Below are 21,902 nucleotides of genomic sequence, written 5' to 3' on the forward strand. Positions count from 1 at the left end.
AGTTGATTGGTTAAATGTCATAATTCTATATAAGGTAATAGTTAGGGCGTTACTGTCGCTGACTGGTTTGTGACCGCCCCGATCAGGCTAGCTGATATGGGAGTAGGAGGAGTTAGGGAGGGTATAACTGCTGTCTCACTTTCATTGTGGGTGTGGCTCTCCTTTGTGACTCAGGTGAAGTCAGGGTGAGACCCACCAACGCTTTGCAAACCGTTTTCAAATTAGCTTTGATTTTTGATAATAAAGAGAATTTTATTACTCTACTCCGAACCTCGTCTCCAGAATTCTTTTAAATTCTGCAAACAAATTGGGGGCTCGTGTCCGGGATCCAATCTGCGTTGGGGCTCTGAGGGGTCCCCCTCAGGTGCACCCCTTTCCTTTTTTGAGAGGAGGGGAACCACCCAGAGGACTACGTAGCTTTTGGAAGCCCGTAAAAATTGTGTCATAGACGAACAGTAGGAGGGGAGTGAATAAAATAAGAAAAAGCCTGAAGACAGACCGGATAACTCCTGCGCGCGGACCCTGGTGAGTACTGGTTTTGAAAACACCAGAGCACAAGACCCAGGGCGGTCAGGGAGTGTGTGAATGTGAGAACTGGCAGCGGGGCTGGGTATAAGTCCTTTTGAGGACGGAGTGAGTGATGGGGATATTGTGAATATCCGGAGACGGTGATGTGTGGAATTGAAAAGAGCTGCTGGGAGGGACACAGAAGCACACACTTAAGGGAGGGCTACCTACCCATATAAGAGATGGGGGGAAATACAAGTTCAGCTGAGAAAGGAACACAGTGTGTAAAGAAAATTAGAAAGAATCCTAAGCTTAAAATTGACCCGAATGGCCCATTGGGCCAAATGCTGGCTGGATGGGGGTCCCCACCTTATAATCGGGAAATTTTAAGATTAGGATTGACTAAAGAAAATATGGTAAATTTATGCTGTTTTATTTGGTGGCAAGATGATAATGTTGAGTGGCCGCGGGACGGCTCTATGAATTTCTTTAAATGCCGTAATCTATATGATTATGTGAAACAGAAAAAGTGTAAACATTTGGACAATGAGTTAGATTATGCTCTGCTCTGGAACCCGGACCTTTGGCCATCAGAACGTATTCTGATGGTGAAGCCCGGAGAGCAGGAAGAAGAGGAAGAAGCCCCAAAAAGGGATTTGTTGAAAAATATCCCTCCTCCGTATAATCCAGTTCATATCCAAAATCCCCCACACCCGGCTAATGCAGTAACTCCCCCATTATATCCTGGAATGCAGGGAGGGATAAGCCAATTTACCCCAGGGCAGTGGCCTGGTTCTCCGATGCCCGTATTAAGTCCACAGGGAGGGGAGAACCCAGTTTGGACTCCTAATTGTCACACACCCCCCATCCCGTCCTTAATGCCATACTCTCCGGGGGTTGATGAGAAAACAGGATGTTCAAAGGACAAATTGGATAGTGCAAGGAAGAATTTAATAAACCAATTGGGTGAAGAGGAACAGGTTAAGCAATTTCCTCTAAGAGAGACCCCGAATGGAGTAAATGCCCAAGGGGCCCCAATTATAACATATGTACACGAACCGCTAAGGGCAACGGAGGTTCGGGCATTTAAAAAGGAAATGAAAAACTTCATTGAGGATCCATTAACAGCTAGCGATCAATTGGATTCCCTATTAGGACCTAACATATATACTTGGGAAGAAATACAAAATATAATGGGTATTTTGTTTAGCCCCGAAGAGAGAAATTTAATCAGAGTAGCCGCCATGGCAGTGTGGGAAAGAGAAAACCCTGTGGTGGCGGGAGGGAATCAAGATAGAGGAGATACTAAATATCCCCTGGTAAAGCCAAATTGGAATAATAATGAAGCAGAGGGGAGAAGAAACATGCAAGATTTAAGATCAATAATTATAAAGGGGATGAGGGAAGCAATACCAAGAACTCAGAACATGGCTAAAGCCATGGATATAGAGCAGGGAAAGGAAGAAGCACCAGCTACATTTTTGCAACGTCTCAAGGACGGAATGCGAAAGTATGCGGGGGCGGATCCTGACGATGCCCTAAATGTACAGATAGTTAAAATTCAATTTGTAACTAAAGCATGGCCAGACATTGCAAGGAAATTACAAAAGAGAGAGAATTGGGCTACAGAATCTTTAGAAGTTTTGTTAAAGGAAGCGCAGAAAATATATGTGAATAGGGAAGAGGAAAAAGTAAAAAGGGACGGACAGAGGACAAGTCGAATGATGGCTATAGCAGTAAGGGGGGCTATGCAAACACAGCCCGAGCAAGGAAGGGGGCGGGGCTGGGTGCCACACGGACGAGGGAGAGACGATACCGGACTTAGAGGGAAGCTCGGAATGAGAGGCAGAGGCGGAGTTAACCGAGGAATGATGAGAAGGGGAACAATGGGAGAAAGAGGAACTTGCTTCCATTGTGGCAAGACAGGACATTTTAAGAGAGAATGTCCCACTCTGGCCGGAGAGGAGCAAATTAACCGATTGATGGAGGAAGATGAAGATATATATTAGGGAAGTCAGGGGCCCTTCATTAGGAGTTCCCGCCGGGAGCCCTTGATAAATTTGGAGGTGGGAACCCAGGAATATACCTTCTTAGTGGACACTGGAGCATCTCGCACCTCTATGTGTGTGATGCCAAAGGAGGGAAAAATTGATGATCAAGCAAAAATAAAAGTTAGTGGGGTAAAGGGGGAAGCTTTTAATGTGAAGCAGTTAGAACCAGTGAAAATAAGATATGGGAAAAATGAGATCCGGACTCTAAAATTATTGTATGTGCCTGAAGCAGGAATTAACATCATGGGAAGAGACCTGATGTCTGCCTTGGGAATTACAATAAGCTTTGACAAAAGTGAAACAGTTTATGTTCTAACAGAAGATAAAGAACAAAAGATCGACCCTTTAGTGTGGGTGCAACCGGGAAATAGGGGCGGGTTAGAGATAGAGCCTCTAAAGATAAAATTGAAACCCAATAGTGAGGTAGTAAGCCAAAGACAGTATAATATTCCGATGGAAGGAAGAAAAGGTCTTCAACCAGTGATAGACCAACTAATAAACGACGGATTATTAGAAGGAACTATGTCACCTTACAATACCCCTATATTGCCTGTGAGAAAACCAGATGGTACTTACAGGATGGTGCAGGACCTGAGACTTTTAAATAAAATAGTAGAAACCAGACATCCGGTGGTCCCAAATCCCTATACTATCTTGAGCAAAATACCTGTAGAACACCGCTGGTTTAGTGTAATAGATTTAAAAGATGCTTTTTGGTCCTGTCCTTTAGACAAAGACAGTAGGGCTCTATTTGCATTCGAATGGGAGAACCCTTTCACTGGGAGGAAACAGCAGTATCAATGGACAGTGTTGCCTCAAGGGTTTACAGAATCTCCAAATTTGTTTGGACAAGTATTAGAACAGACCTTAGAAAAGTTTAAGTTACCAAAAGGAATAAACATGATCCAATATGTAGATGATCTTTTAGTGTCAGGCAAGAAGAAAATAGATACCGAGGAAGGAACAGTGGCTTTATTGAATTTTTTGGCCCAACAGGGTCTGAGAGTAAGTAAAGGGAAACTTCAGTTTGTAGAACCAGAAGTAAAATATTTGGGACATTTAATTAGTCAGGGCTCAAGAAAGATCAGTGCTGAAAGAATTCAAGGGATTATAGAACAACCAAAGCCTAAAACGCAAAAAGAGTTGAGAAAGTTTTTAGGATTAATTGGATATTGTAGGTTATGGATAGAAGATTATGCCAAATGGACCAAAGGATTATATGAACAGTTAACTCAAACAAAACCATTTAAAATTGGGTGGACCAAGAGGTTGGATGAGGACTTTCAGAGACTTAAGCACTTGTTAGTCAGTGCCCCAGTCTTAAGTCTTCCCAATTTAGAGAAACCATTTCACCTTTTTGCGTCAGTGGAAGGAGGGACAGCCCTGGGGATTTTGACACAAAGTTGGGCAGGGCAAAAGAAACCAGTAGCATATTTGTCCGAAAACCTTGACCCTGTAGCTCAAGGATGGCCCACATGTATTCAAGCCATAGCAGCAGTAGCGTTATTAGTAAAGAAGAGTGAGAAAATCACAATGGGAGGGGCGCTAATTGTAAGCAGCCCACATCAAGTGAGAACATTGTTGAAACAAAAAGCTGGGAGGTGGTTGACTGATTCAAGGTTGCTAAAATATGAGGGGATGTTACTGGATCATGCTGACTTAGTCCTGACAACTGACTCAGCATTGAATCCAGCCCAATTCCTCAATAAAACCAGTTCATCTGAAAGTGAAGAAATTGAACACTGGTGTAGTGAAATAGTAGATTTAGAAACAAAAATCAGGCCAGATTTACAGGATACCCCTTTGGAAAAAGGAGAAAGATGGTACATTGATGGTTCTTCACGAGTGGTAGAAGGGAAAAGACAAAATGGATACGCTATAATCCAGGAGGGCACATGGGCTCTTCTAGAAGGGGGGAGATTGCCAAACCATTGGTCTGCACAGGCAGCCGAATTGTATGCCTTGAAAAGAGCTCTCATATTGGGGGAAAAATCAAATTTAACGATTTACACCGACTCTAAATATGTGTTTGGAGTGGTGCAGACCTTTGGGAAGATTTGGAGGGAAAGGGGATATGTGACAAGTCAGGGAAAGGACCTGATCCACCAGCAATTAATCGAGAAGGTGTTATCAGCCCTTGCCCTGCCCCATAGAATTGCTGTAGTGCATTTGAGAGCACACCAAAAGGGAGATGAGGTTGAGAAGAAGGGAAACAGGTTGGCAGACCAGGAAGCTAAGGAAGCTGGTATGAATGAAGTTATTGAACAAATTAAAATTATGATTCCCCATGTATTTGAAATGAAGGAGATACCAATTTTTAATGAGAAAGAGGAAAACAAAATTAAACAGATGGGGGGAACGAAAGATGAAGATGGGAAATGGTGGTTACCAGATGGGAGACAAATTCTCAATTACCCCCTCATGAGACAAATCTTTGAAAGACTACACGAGGGGAGTCATTGGGGAACTCAAGCCTTGATTGATGAAGTATTAAAAAAATATGCAGGAGTAAAAGTCTATACGGCAGCACAACAAGTAACTCAAAAATGTATAATTTGTCAAAGGGTAAATAGAAATCAATTAAGGGAAAAACAAAAGGGAGGGAGGCCTTTAGCGCTCTATCCTTTCCAAAATATACAAATAGACTTCACCGAAATGCCACAAGTGGGAAGATATAAATATTTGTTAGTTATTATAGATCATTTGACAGGATGGGTAGAAGCCTACCCATGTTTTGATGAAACTGCTAGAACTGTTGTTAGATTATTATTAGAACATATTATACCAAGATATGGGATTGTTCAGAGAGTTGATAGTGACCAGGGAAGACACTTCACGGGGAAAATTACTCAAGGAGTGGCTAACGTATTGGGAATAAAATGGGACTTACACAGTCCATGGCATCCGCCCTCTAGTGGGAAAGTGGAAAATATGAATGGAAAGATTAAAACAATGTTGACAAAATTGTATTTGGAAACAGGAGTGAATTGGATAAAAGCGTTGCCGATAGCCTTATTTAGAATAAGAACACAACCCAGGAGGGATGTGGGAGTCTCACCTTATGAAATGTTATTTGGAATGCCACTAAGGAATGCTGGGATACGAATGGGGAATTTACCTAGTAAAGACAAAGGATTGATACAATACTTGCAAATACTGTCCCAGACTTTTGACTCTTTCAGGAAAGCGGGCTATTTAATACAGACTCCTCCATTGAGCTTCAAAGTACATTCCATTGAAGTGGGAGACCAGGTGTGGATAAAAACTTGGAAGGACGATTCCCTAAAGCCGAAGTGGGATGGACCATTCCTGGTGTTGCTGACCACAGACACTGCCATCCGGACGGAAGAAAAAGGCTGGACCCACTACACCAGAGCGAAGAGAGCCAACTTGGAGGAGTCGGAAACTTGGAAGGCCTTTCAGAAGGAGCCATTGAAGTTGGTGTTGAAAAGGCAGTAATTCTTCTAAAGGAAAAGGCCCGTGAGTTCTTGGCTTGTGACCAATGTGCTGGTTCTGTTCTTGTCCGTGTGAAGCCTGTTGCTGTTCTCATTGTCATTACTGTGTGCTTTGCACTCACTGCAGGATCCCGTGTGACATTGTGATAATTGAACAGTATCTTGAGGAATATTTTTCCTATACCAATCCTTCTCACACTGAACTCCGTATCACACCAACAGTACAACAAGCTATTGACAATCCTTTTTATAACCACTATCACCAAGGGTCTCTTGACCCCTCTTTTGATATCTAGTACTCAAGATGAAAATCCGTCCGGAACAGGTCGTTGGCCGGTCATATGTTCCCAGAGTACGTCAGCCCCGATGCCCATTTTTCAGAGGACCTTCGCCTGGACAGGAAATGGGATTTTGGGACTATTGGGCTCCTCGACCATCTTGCAAGTATTTCCTGTTGCATTTTCTAGGCATGACAATAATGATGGGTGTGTTACTTTTGGTGGTGTGGGGAGCATGTGAATATCAAAATAAGGAGGGAATAGTAGAGGATTTCTATGGACCTCCCTCTAAACAGAATCGCTCAAAAAGAGCGATCATTCCATACTTCAATGGGGAAAACTGTAATTCTCAAGGGATATGCATCTACCCTCACAATACATACGGAGAAGCCAATACACAAGTTACCTTAACTTGTTATTTGAAAAATCCAGCTGCAGCGTGTTTAATTACATGGCAATTTTTGCCTGCAAAATACAAAAAGGCAATCCAAAATGTGAGAGGTATTTCACACCCGAAAGAGAATGGCTGCTCTTCACATATTAGAATAAGAATCACAGAAAATTCTATAGGTTGGTATCAATGCATACAATACCAAAAAGGGTTACCTAATAAAATGAAAAAAACAGAAGTAACTTCAAGAGCAAGTATAAAATTTCCCCCGGTTAGTGAGTGGTTTTTAACATTATTGAGTTATCAACAAGAGATAGGAGGAGACAGCTCTCACCACCTTACAAAAAGAGAGATAAAAGAGGACATTTGCACAGCCTGTTTACAAAAAACCAAACAAGGCAAAAAAATTTCCATGACCTTAATATATTATACTATGAAGCCTGAATGTAATGGAACTATAATACCACCATGCACACATAACAATACACAATACAATCAGTGTTATACATCAAATGGGATACAATGTTATGAACCAAAGGCGGTAGGACCTATAACAAATAGCATCTATGTTTATGGCTATAAAGGAGGATCATCTAATTTAAGAGATCAATTTATTCAAGCACAAAAATCATCAGGGTACATAGCCCATAATGTTTCAAAGGGAATAGCACCTGTTACTGTTTGTTTCGATGCATGTTTAGCAATTGATATAGGGCAAGGAACAGGATCCGATGGAGTAACCTGTGGAGGACAGTCATGGGAACAATCATATATCCAAAACCGTAAATATCTATTTACTCGCTCAACACTTTCATCGCATGGAGGCTATACCCAACCAAGTGTATATTGGTACACAAGTGGCCGAGGACCTAATAATTTCAATCTTTCAATTACTCCGGCCACTACTGATTGTCAATTCCATCACTGTACACCACTCTGCCTTTCCGCGCACGTAGCAGGTACTTTAGGCACCCGATACTATCATTATGGTATTGGTATAGATAAAGCAGGAAAGGATCCTTATGGATACATCATTGTAAAGACTGAAGCAACAAAATTGACAAATCAACCTGTAAAGTTTTTTTGGAGTTATGAGCAGGAGATTGCTAAACTTAATGATCTACCTACACCTCCAAAAGCAAAAAATATGTTTATTAATTTGGCTCAAGAAGTTGCTACAGAACTTATGTTAAAAAATTGTTTTGTATGTGGAGGAACCACTATGGGGGATCGCTGGCCATGGCATGTACAAGAAGCAAACTATACTGAAATAGCACAATGGAAAGGGAACTTCACCTTTAATAACAACTTCAATGAAACCTGGCAAGTTACCTCTCATATAATAGGTCACATATGTTATACCAGAAATAAAAATAATCAGATTAAAAGAAATAAACCTATGGGATTTTTAAAATGTTCTAATGAGTGGGAAAATAGCACTTGGGTTTCACAAACTAATATGACCAAACCTGAAAACTCATTGCTGGAAGTAACTAAGTTACGAGGACTTTCAGACCCTGAAAATGATACTATTGTGTGGAATTCACCTGATGGGTTATATTGGATATGTGGTAATTTTGCCTATAATATGTTACCCGCAGGGTGGTATGGGTCATGCATCTTGGGGGCGATTCAACCATCATTCTTCCTAATGCCTATAGAGAAAAAACAAAAATTGGGAGTCCCTGTATATGATACTCTTGAAAGACGTAAACGTACAATAAATCTTTCCAAAGGGATAAAAATAGGTAACTGGAAGGATGATGAGTGGCCCCCTGAGAGAATTATTGCATATTATGATCCTGCGACGTGGGCACAAGACGGTTCGTGGGGATATAGAACGCCTATATACATGATAAATCGCATTATTAGATTACAAGCTGTATTAGAAATAATTACAAATGAAACTGCATTGGCATTAACTAAGCTTGCAAAAGAAAGTGTATTGTCAAGAACTTATATTATGCAAAATCGTTTAGCCTTAGACTATTTGCTTGCTGCCGAAGGCGGAGTGTGTGGTAAATTTAATCTTAGTAATTGTTGTATACAAATTGATGATTCTGGAATTGTGATAGAAAAAATAACTCGAACTATGATACAAACTGCACATGTTCCTGTACAAACTTGGAAAGGCATATTGGACACTGATGGTTGGCTTGGAGGTATTTTTAACAATTGGAAACAAGCATTGTTCATGGTTGGTATAATTTTTATTGGATTAATGATGCTACCATGTTTAATTCCCATAATAAGAAATGTTGTCACCTCCACGGTGGGAAGCATAATACAAGCTCAGCAACATGAAAAGTCAATGATGGTATTAAAAGAAATTGGGGATCAGATCCAATTATTGGAAAGTATGAATACATTCCCTATGGAAAGTACAATAATAGAAAGAGAAAGGTTGAAAGAAATAAGGGAAAATATTAAGAAAATTGCCATATAAGAGATGGGGGAATTGATGGAATGAAATTGAAAAAGAGTTAATATTTTGTATGAACACTAGAGGGAGCCAAGAGAGAGAGTTTTAGAAGAGAACTGTATAATCATTTAATTGGTTAAAGAAAAACAATGTTAGAAGTTGATTGGTTAAATGTCATAATTCTATATAAGGTAATAGTTAGGGCGTTACTGTCGCTGACTGGTTTGTGACCGCCCCGATCAGGCTAGCTGATATGGGAGTAGGAGGAGTTAGGGAGGGTATAACTGCTGTCTCACTTTCATTGTGGGTGTGGCTCTCCTTTGTGACTCAGGTGAAGTCAGGGTGAGACCCACCAACGCTTTGCAAACCGTTTTCAAATTAGCTTTGATTTTTGATAATAAAGAGAATTTTATTACTCTACTCCGAACCTCGTCTCCAGAATTCTTTTAAATTCTGCAAACACTCCTATCAAATGTGACTTCCTGCTGGGAAAACATCTACCAACATAAACTGGAACTGATGAGGACTGATTCTTCCCAGATGGTGAGGCTTGTAATCTAGTAGAGGGTGCCTGGTAAAGAAAGACAGGACCTGTGGAGAAAGGGGCTGGAAGGGCCATTAGGAAAACCCTCTAGGTATCAATCAGCCCCATATCCAGCTCTGCTGGAGTTAGTAGTATGATAAATAGGAAAGATCTGCTTCACCACACAGACCTCCCAGTGTTGTCAGCTGCTTTGGGATCTATTTTTGAATGAACCCTAGTTCTATATTCAGACTGAAACATGAGGTTAATAGGGTTTTTTTAAAAATAAGAACACTGAACCTGTGACTAATAAAGCAGAGGTTGATCAGGACAGTGGGTGAGCACCTTCCCATGTCACCTTACAACGGCCACCCTACCTATCATATCTAGAGCTATCCAGGGCTTCTCATTCTCTCTCCAAACGAAAACCTATGTGTCCCATACATCAAGCTCTCTACTTCCTAATCTTACTAGCCATTGCTCCTCTCCCTTCTTGCTTACTTGAGGCTTGTGAAAATCCTGCCCTGAATTTGCAGTTTCTAGCTTTCCCTGCTTGCAGAAGTGGCCAATTTGGATGGGGAGGTGAGGTGTGAAATTGCCTTTTTAAATTAGCTATCGTTTGTTTCCAAATGTCAGGTGGGTAGGAACAGGATGCACACAAAGGAGACAGCTGAGACAAGAATGCAAGAGGAAAAAATCAATGAGGTGGAGAACCCATGTTGCTTGGGTGGATTGTCCCAACGAAAACAGTGATCTTAAAGCGAACTCTTTTGTTATATTTGGGAGGATGCATGCTGGACTGAAAAGGCAAGAGGAAAACTTTCTTAATCCAACCTCTTTCATATCAATATATCTTTTCTTCTCTTGCACACATTTAGGTACCACACAAAAATTAGTTGTCCGCGTGACTAAACTCACCAAATGGCATAATAATTTAGATGGGGAAACTGTTTCTTGGCTTTGCCTGTACAATCTCACTCATGAAAATAACTAGTAAGTTTCCAACTTCTCCTGAAATGAAAAGCACCTGTTGGAGATGATCAGGCTGAGCCCAAGGGAGGGATTAAGTGTGTCATAAGTCTTGAGTATGTTCGTGTTCACAAGACATCTACTGTAAATCCAGCCCTCCTTGAATTCCTTCTGTCCTTATCTACTGCCAATTTCCTTTGGCCCTTAGTAGTTCAGATTAATGTCATGTGCCAGGGAAATCAGGAGATCCAGGCAGTTAAATGGGGATAAAGATTTATTGCAAGCTTAAGCTCTGTGTAAGAATCTGAACTACTGATGGCCAAAGGAAATTGGCAGTAGATGAGAACAGAAGGAAATTCAAGAAGGGGTGGACTTTGATCTCTTTTGGACACAAAGAGTCTCATGACTGATGATGTGTTTGACCAATCCTTCGGGCTCAGCCTGATCATCTCCTACAGCACCATTGTGATAATGGAGATTGTACAAAGGGAATGGCCTATGCCAGCTGAAAGTGGCTAATAGGTACTGGCACATCTCCATCCCTGACTATATCATCAGCCACTTCATTGATGAAGCATGAAAAAATGTGTTGAAAGAAGAAATACATGACTTTGAATTGGAACAGATAAGAAAGACTTGATGCTGCTGAAGCTGTAGATGGGGCAGGTGGAGAAGTTATCATGAGCAGAGCCCTCTACGTGGAAGGAAGGGGGTGCAAATGGTGAAATGAGTATTGCAGCAACCCTATGCAGGTGATGCCCCTTTTGTACATATATCATGTTATTATATGCACTTATAAAAGGGCTTCTGTCAGCCTCTGCTTCGCTACTTGCTTTCGGCTGCCACTGAAACTGGGGGGGGGGGGAGGCAGGGTATTTGGGAGGGGAGATTTTCAGTACAGGAGTGATTGTAAAAAGGGAGTTTGTTCTCACCATCTACTGCGCATGCTGCAGATAGTGGATTTGCCGCCAAGGCCAACTGTCCGGCATACCAACCTGATGATGCTTTTTGAAGATGAAACCCACGTGACACCTGAGGGGTGTGCGGATTGGACTATGGGATGGGGTTACCAGGGGGAGGGAGTTGGGTCACATATTGATATCTATGATTACGCGCGCTTTTGCCTCAGATCTTGCTTTGCTTAGCTGCTATCTACTCATAACCAGTAAAAGTACTCTCAATTCTGCAAAATGGAGTTGAGTGGTTTCTTTCTTGGTTACTGAGGGAGGCTGTCTTGACAGCTTCTATGAAAAAGAAAAAGAAATTTCAAGAATATCTTCATGTGCACTTAAGAGGCATAGGAGGATGAGCCAAGAAAGAGAATATTGGTGGTCTGAATGAAAATAATTAGGTTTCCACAAGGATTGCTTTATCTTGGTAGAGAGCATTTATTGGTCATTATATGGAGGAAGGGATGTTCTTTATGTGTAAATTGTTAATTGTGTTATGTTTTGAAATTATTTTCAGCCTGTCCTGTAATTTTATTTTCCAGAGTAGGCTGCTCTGAATTTGTCCAATGGTGTCCGTCAGTTAGCATTAATAAAATCTGCTCTCTGCTTTTGCCTAACCATCTTTGTCTTTTTTAGTGTGGGAAGTTATCACCCAGCGCTCTCCCAGAAAAATGAAATATCCTAGGAAATATTGAAAAGGCAGAATATTTCTCTGGATGTGAAAAGGAGGAAACCTGTTTTAAAAGACAGAATAGCTCCCTGCAGCTTCCTGCCCCCACCCACTTTGTCAATGGGCCATTAAGAAGGCCAAGCGAGTCCCTTTACATAATAAAGAGTTCTCCCCTTCAGCTCCAGGTGGTTGGGATTAAGGCATGATAATATTGGCCTTTTACCCAACTCACCACATGGCATCTGAGAATGCAACCAAACCTGGATTCAAAACGCAGCCTAGAGAGTTGCCCCTGCATGGCCCCATGGGAGTCTGACAACCAATCAGAATACAAGATCAAGATCAAAGGCCAGAGAGGACATAAAACCAGGGACACAGCTTCTCTTCCTCTCTTCTCTTTTTCTCCATCAACATTGAAGCATGTGATCACCTTTTCTGTTCAGGATTCAAGCCATGTGGTCCTGTACACCATTAAAACCATCTTTCCAAGCAGCCTCCATGTCTCCAGTGTCTTTTCCCCCACTTGAAGCTGAACCCAGAAGGACATTTCTTCCAACATTAGAAAGAGCCTGCTCCTTAAAAACAACTTGGAATTTCTTTTCAGCTGTAAGAATGGGACAACTCTCACAGTTTTTCCAAGAGGAAAAGGAACATAGGGTTCCATAAAGCAGTATACAAATGCCCGATGAATCAGAAGGCTGAATCAATTAGCAAATTGCCAAATGTCTGAGTGTTTGCATTACAAGATCAATATGAGGCTTTTTAACCCCTAATTCTGTTAGACTCTCCTCATTTCCCAAATCCTTATCAAACTCTTTTCAACTCTCTTAACTTCACAACACCTCCCAATGTTACCTTAATAACTACACTTGCTTTTTTATTCACCTGTTCAAAGGCCAGGTAGACTACACTAGAGAGTGCTTTGAAGAAGTATTATGTGTTAGGTAAACACATAAATTCAGCCGAGATGAGAAAAGGGAGTGAGAAAGAAGTTCAGGTTCAGGTTTCAGGTTTATTGGATTTATATGTCGCCCTTCTCCCAAGGACTCAGGGTGGTGTACAACATAAAAGAAAACACATATTACAAAAATTAAAAGGGACATTAAATAAAGTATCCCCCAAAAACCCCCAATTTATATTTACAATAAAAATTTTAAATTAAATTAAAATTAACAACCAAATTAATCCTATATTTTATTCTATTCAGGCCAGGCCGGCTTGCTGGAAAAGCCAACTTTTTAGGGCGTGTCGCAAGGACCAGGGGTCGGGGATTATGCGAAGCTCCGGGGACAGCTCATTCCAGAGGGAAGGCGCTCCCACAGAGAAGGCTCTCCCCCTGGGGGTCACTAGCCGACACTGTCTGGCTGACAGCACCCTCAGGAGGCCAACTCCGTGGAATGGCACTGGACGGTGGGATCCTAGTGGTGGCAGTAGGTGGTCTCGCAGGTATCCTGGGCCTAAGCCATGGCGCGCTTTAAAGGTCATAATTAGTACCTTGCATCTCACCCGGAAGACAACTGGCAACCAGTGCAGGCCGCCTAAAAGGGGTATAACATAGGAGCACCTAGGTACCCCCATGATAACCTGCGCTAAAGAATGCATGTGGTATAAGATTTCAAGATGCTTTTATTATAACTGGCAACAATAGTATCAGATCTGGAAGCCATCTTTTACATCTGGGCCTTCAGGCCTACATTTTCTACTGTGGGAAAATGGAAGGGAGATTATATGGACTATGGGTGATATGCAGTCAAAATAACAATCTTTTCTCAGAGAGTCAAAGCCATCTTGTCCTGCAGCTGTGATGAGGTGACTGGGAGGAATCTCCAGTTTTGGATGGTGCCTGATTAGATCATGTGATGGACATGTAAGTGCTGGGCAGGGACTTTAATTTTGTTTTGGGTGGGGGGGAACCTGGAATCTTTCAGATTTGGGTTTTCCCAGATGTGCCAATATGACATCTCTAATAAAATGAAACTTTGAGGAAACTCAAGCCTCCGAATCTTCTTTCGTTGGGGGTGTTTCTTGGAACCCTGACAAACAGAGTTATCAGTAGTTTTCATAGTATTTGTTTCTTGAGTTGACCTACCTCAAAAAAACTGAACAGGTTGGTGTTTCCCATTTTCAATAGAAAAAAAAAACCTTAACAAGTAGAAGGAGCTTTGACATGATAGTCCTTCTATTGATGAGCTAAAGAAAGAAACCACCAGACTTGATTTTCAATGAACATAAAATAATACTTGTTGCTTTTGTTTAGTTACGGTGTTTTTAAAAATTAAAATCGTTTAATTTCCTCCTCCTGCAGCTGGAAGTTTGCAGTTATAATAATCTTTAAAATAAAGTAATAAAACAATGAATAACATTAAAAATAAAAAATGTAAATAATCTCATCCACATTTTAAGAATAGCTCTCAGCAGTGCAAACTTCAAACGGTTGGATATGTACAATTAACTAGTTTTGGAACTCAATATTCCTCTGTTTCTTTAAACGTGAATCTATTTTCTCTTTTTAGCCATACAAAGGATCTGTATTGCAGCCTTCTGAGATAATGAACATACTTTGTTTAGTCATGTAAATAAACTTTCTGCTTCATCCAAAGTCTTGGCTAGTCTGTTTCCACGATCGTCATAGATGCCATATCCCAGGTCAGAGTCAATCAGCTTCCCATTCTCATTGCACTGCCTTGCATTCTATCCTTCACACATCTGCTTCTACCAGAAGTAATTCATTTTCTTGAGATAGGCCTCTTCCTTTCAACTTTTTCACGCACTTGGTACCACCACTGTTTTATCCTTTCCCTTAAGGGAAATCCTTCAGCCCCTTTGAAGGTTCCTTTGTACTCAGATCTCTTGTTCTCTACACCCTTCTCCTCTACATAATCATAGGCTTGGATATTTCACAGAGAACCACACTAAATGTAAGAAGCATTTGGAGTAGAGCAAACAGTGATGTGCGGTGAGGTTTATGGCTGGTGAGCACTGACACAGTGGTGGGTTTCAAATTTTTTTAGACTTGTGGACTTCAACTCCCAGAATTCCACAGCCAGGTATGCTCAGTTCCTATTTAATGCGACAGCATTTGTTTTTCTCCTTTGCCAAAAAGTTTCCTTCATTCTTTTTCTTCTCCCTCCCCCTACTTCCTCCCTCCACCCTCTCTCAAACAGACACACGCACACAGAGAAGTTGGATTGGACTATCTCTCCTACCCTCTTCCCTCTCTCACTCACTCTCTCTCAAACAAACACAAACACAAACACAAAAGCTGGATTGGAGCTGATCCGAGCCTTTGATTGCAGGCAGAGCCACGTTGCCTTTTCAAACTTGTAATCAGTGAAGCTGGGCTTATACAGTTTTATCCAGCTGTGTGTATGTGTGTGTGTGTGTGTGTGTGTGTGTTTGAAAAGGCAACGTGGCTCTGTCTGCAATCAAACTACACTTGGGGAGGGATCTACACTTGAGGATGAAGTTTGAACTCCTCCCCCTCCCTCCGACCCACACGTACTTTTTCCAGCTGTTTCAGCGAGGATTTCAACTCTGCTCTTGCCTGTCATCATGAAAAGAAAAAAAATGTAAAAGGAAAAAGGCAAGAGCTGAGGTCAGGCTGAGCTAGTTGCTGCCAGAGTCACCGTGGATGACTCTGCTTAACTGTTTAAAAAAGCCTCTAAAAAAGTTCCCTCTACAGGAGGAGGCAGGAGAACGACGTGCCTCATCTAGTCTGACTTTAGGCGTTTTATGATCACTCGAGCAGAGTTAAGCAAGGGTTAAAAGCCTAAAAATTCCTGACATAGGTGAGGCATGTCGTTCTCCTGCCTCCTCCTGTAGAGGGCACTTTTTAGAGGCTTTTTTAAACAGTTAAGCAGAGTCATCCATGGTGACTCTGGCAGCAACTAGCTCAGCCTGACCTCAGCTCTTGCCTTTTTCCTTTTACAGTTTTTTTCTTTTCATGATGACAGTGGTGAGGCTCTGCCTCCCGTGCCTCCCCTGACTGCACGTCCCTAAGAGCAAATATAGAGCAAAGACATTTTACCTGGAATAGGCTGGAATTGTTGCCTTCTTCAAACCCAGTGCTGGATCAATATGTACTCTGCAACTTTCAGGAATCTTTTTTACTATATGTCTATGAAGATTCTCAGTCATCCAGGTTACGGTTTGCCAAGGGTGCTTTTTCAAAAGGCAACTGGACTTTCTTTGTTTTTGCTTGAAGATGTTTCGCTTTTCATGCAAGAAGTTTCTTCAGTTCTGAACTGAAGAAGCTTCTTTAAGGAAAAGCGAAACATCTTAAAGGAAAAACAAAAAAAGTTCAACTGCGAAAAACCACTTTTGGGACTCTTTACTATATTTGTAATATAAGTTCTATTACACAAGAACCAGAAGCATCACATGCTCTCTCACATTCAAATAAAGAAATCGAAATACCGCAGCTCTTCCAAAATATTCACAGCATCTTGGAAAGGATAAAATATAATAATTCCTCCAGAACAATTTCACTTGGACAATACCCCCAGTTCTCTTATAGCTCTAGGTGCAGGAGATGAGCGATTACCGATAGTCCTTGACTGCAATGGAGCCCAGAATTTTGGTCGTAAACTATTGTGGTCATAAGTGAAGACACCATGTGACCAAATTTGATTTTGCAACTCTATATAAAGCAAATCACCATAATTCTAAAGCAAATCACATGGTTGGTAAGCAAATCCTGTGGTTATTAAGTGAATCTGTTCTTCTAAATAGGCATGTTTGCCAGAAACTATCAAAAAATGGCAAAAACCATTAAAAAACCTATTGCAAATCATGGTCACATCACTGCCGTGTGCTGCAAGCAGGGATAAATGCAAGCAGGTTGCCAAGCATTTGAAATTTAATCATGTGACCATGGGGTGTGGCAGTCATAACTTCGAGGATTGGTTGTAAGTAGGTTTCTAAAAGTCCATTGTATCTTTGAACAGTCATTAATCAACTGGCTGTAATTTGAGGACTAGCTATACTACAGTAAGTTCATGAAAAGCTATGTTTTGCAATAAATGTCTGAGGCTATTAAAAATATCACTTAGAGTCGGGACAAGATAATCCAGGACACTCCACAGAGCTGTTGAGTAATGTCTATCTATTTATTTTTGCTCCATTTTATTTTTCTTACTGGAATCATTTCCTAAGGACATCCACAACCAGAATGTGATCATATCCATCTCCCAGTGACAGAATTTAAATTAACTTTCCAAACTATAACAATATATTGATTTTAAAATGTGCAGACTACAAGGAAACAAAGCACATGCTCATAACAAAAAACAGTTAAATTTGGTACCAGGATTTAAAAAACAAACAAACTCCAAGGGTTAGTGATATCAAATAAAATGTTGATGACTGACAACTTTCATATATAAGGCTTAAGTCTGCATTAAAAAACAGAGAATTTTGAAAATACCTAGTTTTAAGTATTTGTAGTTCTAGCAGCCACAATTTTAATACTAAATGAATACTATAATCCTGTTCAAGATTTTTTTTATGATACATGAAGAAAAAGATGCTGTTTCTGAGCTGTAATTTGGATGAGGGTTTTAGTCTTCACATTAGCATCAATATTCTCTTTTCAGAGCAGTGTGAATCTTTATGGCTCTTTTAACTTCCTGTATTATAGTAATTTATAAAATGCATGTCATTTCAGGGAAGGCAGCATGATTTTATATTAAAAAATGAGATTAGAAAAAAGGATGCTAATTTTAAAAGTATCTGGGTGGAGAATTGTACAAGAGACACATCTTCAAAGGATATTTGTCAGAACAACAAAATAATTTAGGAAATAAGAACATTTGGTATAGTTTGATATATAATGAACTCAGATCCTGCAGTAAATTACACAACAAATTATATTGGAAAGGGTTCAGTGAAGATTTTAAAATGTGGTTTCAAAGTTATATTTGATTGACAGTAACGTTGGGCTGTCAAAAAGGAAAGAAAATGGGAGGGGGGTACTAAGAGACTTATTTTTAAAGCAAGGTATATATACTTACCATGGTGTTTCATTTCAGGGTAAGCAATTTTATAGAGAAAACAATAAATAAAAAATGCTAAATCAAAGGAATTAAAGATCTGAGATTAAAAAAAATAAAAGGAAACAGCTAACTGGTTTTAATGTTACCTAACTAACAGTCTATTTATCCCTGCAATTCATTGTTGCTTCTACCCTATTACCATTTTATAGATCTCATAAAATTCAATACAACCATAACTTAACTCATTCACTTTCTTCATATATTTGCTATACAGTTCATCCTCATTCAGCACCCATTCATTTGTGATCTTTCCTTTTGTTGCTTTATCCACACACTCTTTTTAGGTAATCTCATTTCCAAGGCATTCATTTTACTTTGTTTGACATATCCAAATCTCAACTCAGAAATAAAATGTTAATTGCCACCGCTTCTTCCCTTGTTTCCTTTTAAGGCCCTTCTCCACTATGCTCACTTAGTTTATTAATCTAAAAACCTTTATTCATTCTTACCATCTTTTCTTTTGTACAGGCGAACAATCATGGTGTCAGCATTCCAAGTATCATGTAGAATTAAATCAGAATCAAAGGCATCTTGTCCCCACACCCACAATCCATCATATGGTCCAATCTTCTTCTTCCACGCTGGCATCCACACCCAGCTGCTTCCGGTCAGATGTGAAAGTGCGGAGACAAAGGATGACCTTGGCTTCTAGTAAAGAATGAAAACAATACATTCCACAATCTTACTCCTGTCTATTCCCCCCTCCCATAAACTATATTAAAGAAACAGCATATTGAAATAAAAGAAAGTGTGGCAGGCCAAAATTCTAAAAGGAATATAATTGCAGGCCTGACAGGCGGCCTCTCCTCAGAAGAAAACCTTTTCCTGAAAAGAGAATAACATAAAAGTTAACATATAAAAAAATTAACCACCTACTTCCCCCCCTAGGGGACTCTTTGGCTTATCGGGAAACTTCTCATGGAATTGTTCTACTAACTTTTCCACTCTTAAGTTCCAACTTTTCACCCAATGGCTTCAGACAAAGGGTAACCCTTCCATTGCACTAAATACTGCAAGCGACCCCTATTCAACCTAGACTCTACAATCTTTTCTACCTCAGATTGTGTTTCCCCTTCTATCACTATAGATGGTGTTTCCTCTTCCATCTGGTTAGGAGGAGAGAAAGTTTGGGTGGATGCTCTTATGCTAGACCCATTTACTGGTTTCAACAAGCTACAATGAAATTCTGGACCAAATTTCCCTAGACTTCTGGGTAAACTGAGCTGAACTGTAAATGGGTTAACTATCTTCACTATAGGGAATGGACCTAGAATTTTTGGACCAAATTCCTTGCTAGGCATTCCTAATCTTAAGTATTTGGTAGACACAAAAACTTTGTCCCCCACATGAAAGGGGTTCTGTAACGAGTGGCGTTTCTCGGCTTGCTTCTTGTAGGCTTCTGTTGCAGCTGCTAGAGCCTTCTTCCTATTCTCCCATCTTTTCTTTTGCATGTCCATCCATTCATTCAAAGACATGGAGGAGGGAGGTTCTCTAGGCAGCTCAGGCATGGTGACAGATTCCATGCAACTGGTAATCTGGAAAGGAGTAAATCCAGTGTTGCTGTGAACCGCGTTGTTGTACGCCATTTCGGCAAAGGGTAGCAAGTCTGACCAGTTGTCTTGCTGATAGTCCATAAAACACCGGATGTATTGTTCCACTACCGCATTGGCTCTGTCTGCTGCGCAGTTCATGCTGGGATGAACCTCTGAGCTCAGTTCTTGTGTGGACCCAATGGATCTCAGGACCTGGCTCCAAAACTTGGCTGTGAACTGGAATCCGCGATCTGAAATGATTCTCTTGGGCAATCCATGCAGGCGATAAATGTGGTTCACAAACATTTTCGCTAATTTCTTTGCAGACGGCAACTCTGAGCAAGCGATGAAGTGTGCCTGCTTGGAAACCAAGTCCATAACTGTCCAGATTACTCTGTTCCCACTGCTGTCTGGGAGTTGCACGATGAAGTCCATTGCGACCTCTTCCCATGGTCTGTTAGGGCTGGCCACTCGTTGTAGCAGTCCAGACTGGTCTGTTGGGAGCGCCAATTTCATAGCTGTCATCTGCTTATCCTGGCTTCCATTACTGTCATGCTGTGGTTTTCTCGACAAAACATCCCCCAACAAGTTTTTGGGTTCTGGTTGGACAGCTGGGCTTTTTGTCTCTGCTGCAGGTTCTGGGGTCTTGGATTCAATCATCCATGGCTGGCCCTTTTCCTTCACTGGTGGTAGCAGCTCAACCACCATCATCATGTTCCTACAACCATCTTCCCACTTTATCATAGGCTTCCACTTGTCAAGCCATGCAAGCCCCAAGATTATTTTCTCCGGCATCTCTGGAGCCACAATGAATCTGAGAAGCTCGCAGTGGCGGCCCACTTGTAACTTCACCAGGTCAGTTACTAGCGTGGTTTGGGCCCATCCAATTAGCATTCCATCTACCTGCTCAACCCGAATGGGACAGGCTAGAGGTCTTGTGCTTATGCCTAGTTGCTTGACAATCGACGTGCAACTGGTGCTCACAACTGCTTCAACTTCCCCCTCCAACACCATCTTAGGCACTTGGAGGTTGACTTAGAAGGAGAAGGGGCGGATGGGTGCATTCACCATTGGGTCATCTTCAGCATTTTCCTCCTCCGAGGCCTCCCCCTTGGTAGGACTCTTTGTCACCTTAAGTTGGGGATCCTCTTCCAGAGGGTGTTTGCTTTTTTCCTCCTCCGAGGCCTCCCCCTTGGTAGGACTCTTCGTCACCTTAAGTTGGGGATCCTCTTCTAGAGGTTGTTGGGCCAGATGACTCTTTTGTGGTGGCATTTGGGGCCTTCTCTTTTCCGCCGTGGCAGTTGATGCGGACATTTGTGGCAATGGGGCTGGAGCCAAGTACTCTGACGCTTTGTGGCCAAGTTGACAGCAAAGGTGGCATTTTATTTGCCCCCACAAGGAAAGGGACCTAGTTACATCTCTAAACTTAGGAACCGCCTCATCACAATTTTCCACCATCCATTCTGTAGCTTGCCCCTTGGTAATCCCTTCTTCCATTGTTGAGAACATTTCTCCGTAGGAAGTTTGGGTAAGAACCTTTTGGGGCATTGCAGGCGAGACTGGAACCGGTGGGGAGGTCAATCCCTCGGTTGGCCACTGCCCAGTTGTCTGCCATGGTGCCATCTGCTGAGGAAGGGCAGGTACCAATTGGAATCCCTTCCATCCATGACCTGGGATTAAGACCCATCCCGAGGGTGCCTGATTCACAGGTTGCAGTTCACCCAATGATGGCTGGTTAGGGGGGTTTATGTGCCAAGGGCCCCTCTGCTGGCTTGGAGGATTTCTGGCCCAAGGGCCCCTCTGCTGGCTTGGAGGATTTCTGGCCCAAGGGCCCCTCTTCTGGCTTGGGGGACTTTCCCATGTTGATGGTCCTGGAGGTGCCCACTGGAATCTTAAGCATCCATACTCTGGGAAGAAAGCCCAATTTAGTGGTGCTTCATCCACTAGCTGCAGCCCAATTTCTGGTGGCTGGCAAGTGAAAGATGCTGGCCAACCCCTTCTTGCTGGCTGGGTTGAAAATCCCCTCATGCTAGGGATTCTGTCTTCAACTCAGTTGCAGGGCATTGGCTCATTTCAATTGTCCCTGTTTAGTAGGAGGGAA

The 21,902-nt window shown here is 41.6% G+C and overlaps 1 protein-coding gene across 1 annotated transcript; it reads left to right on the forward strand.

The window, feature by feature from the left end:
* Positions 1–257: 257 nt before the first annotated feature.
* Positions 258–4,584, forward strand: LOC116505425. Its single transcript, XM_032212653.1, has 2 exons — positions 258–2,198; positions 4,285–4,584. Exons 1-2 carry the CDS (start codon positions 750–752, stop codon positions 4,315–4,317), a joined length of 1,482 nt encoding a protein of 493 aa, XP_032068544.1. The 5' UTR covers positions 258–749; the 3' UTR covers positions 4,318–4,584.
* The last annotated feature ends 17,318 nt before the right edge of the window (positions 4,585–21,902 follow it).

This window comes from Thamnophis elegans, chromosome 3, assembly GCF_009769535.1.
Source record: "Thamnophis elegans isolate rThaEle1 chromosome 3, rThaEle1.pri, whole genome shotgun sequence".
Lineage (NCBI taxonomy): Eukaryota > Metazoa > Chordata > Lepidosauria > Squamata > Colubridae > Thamnophis > Thamnophis elegans.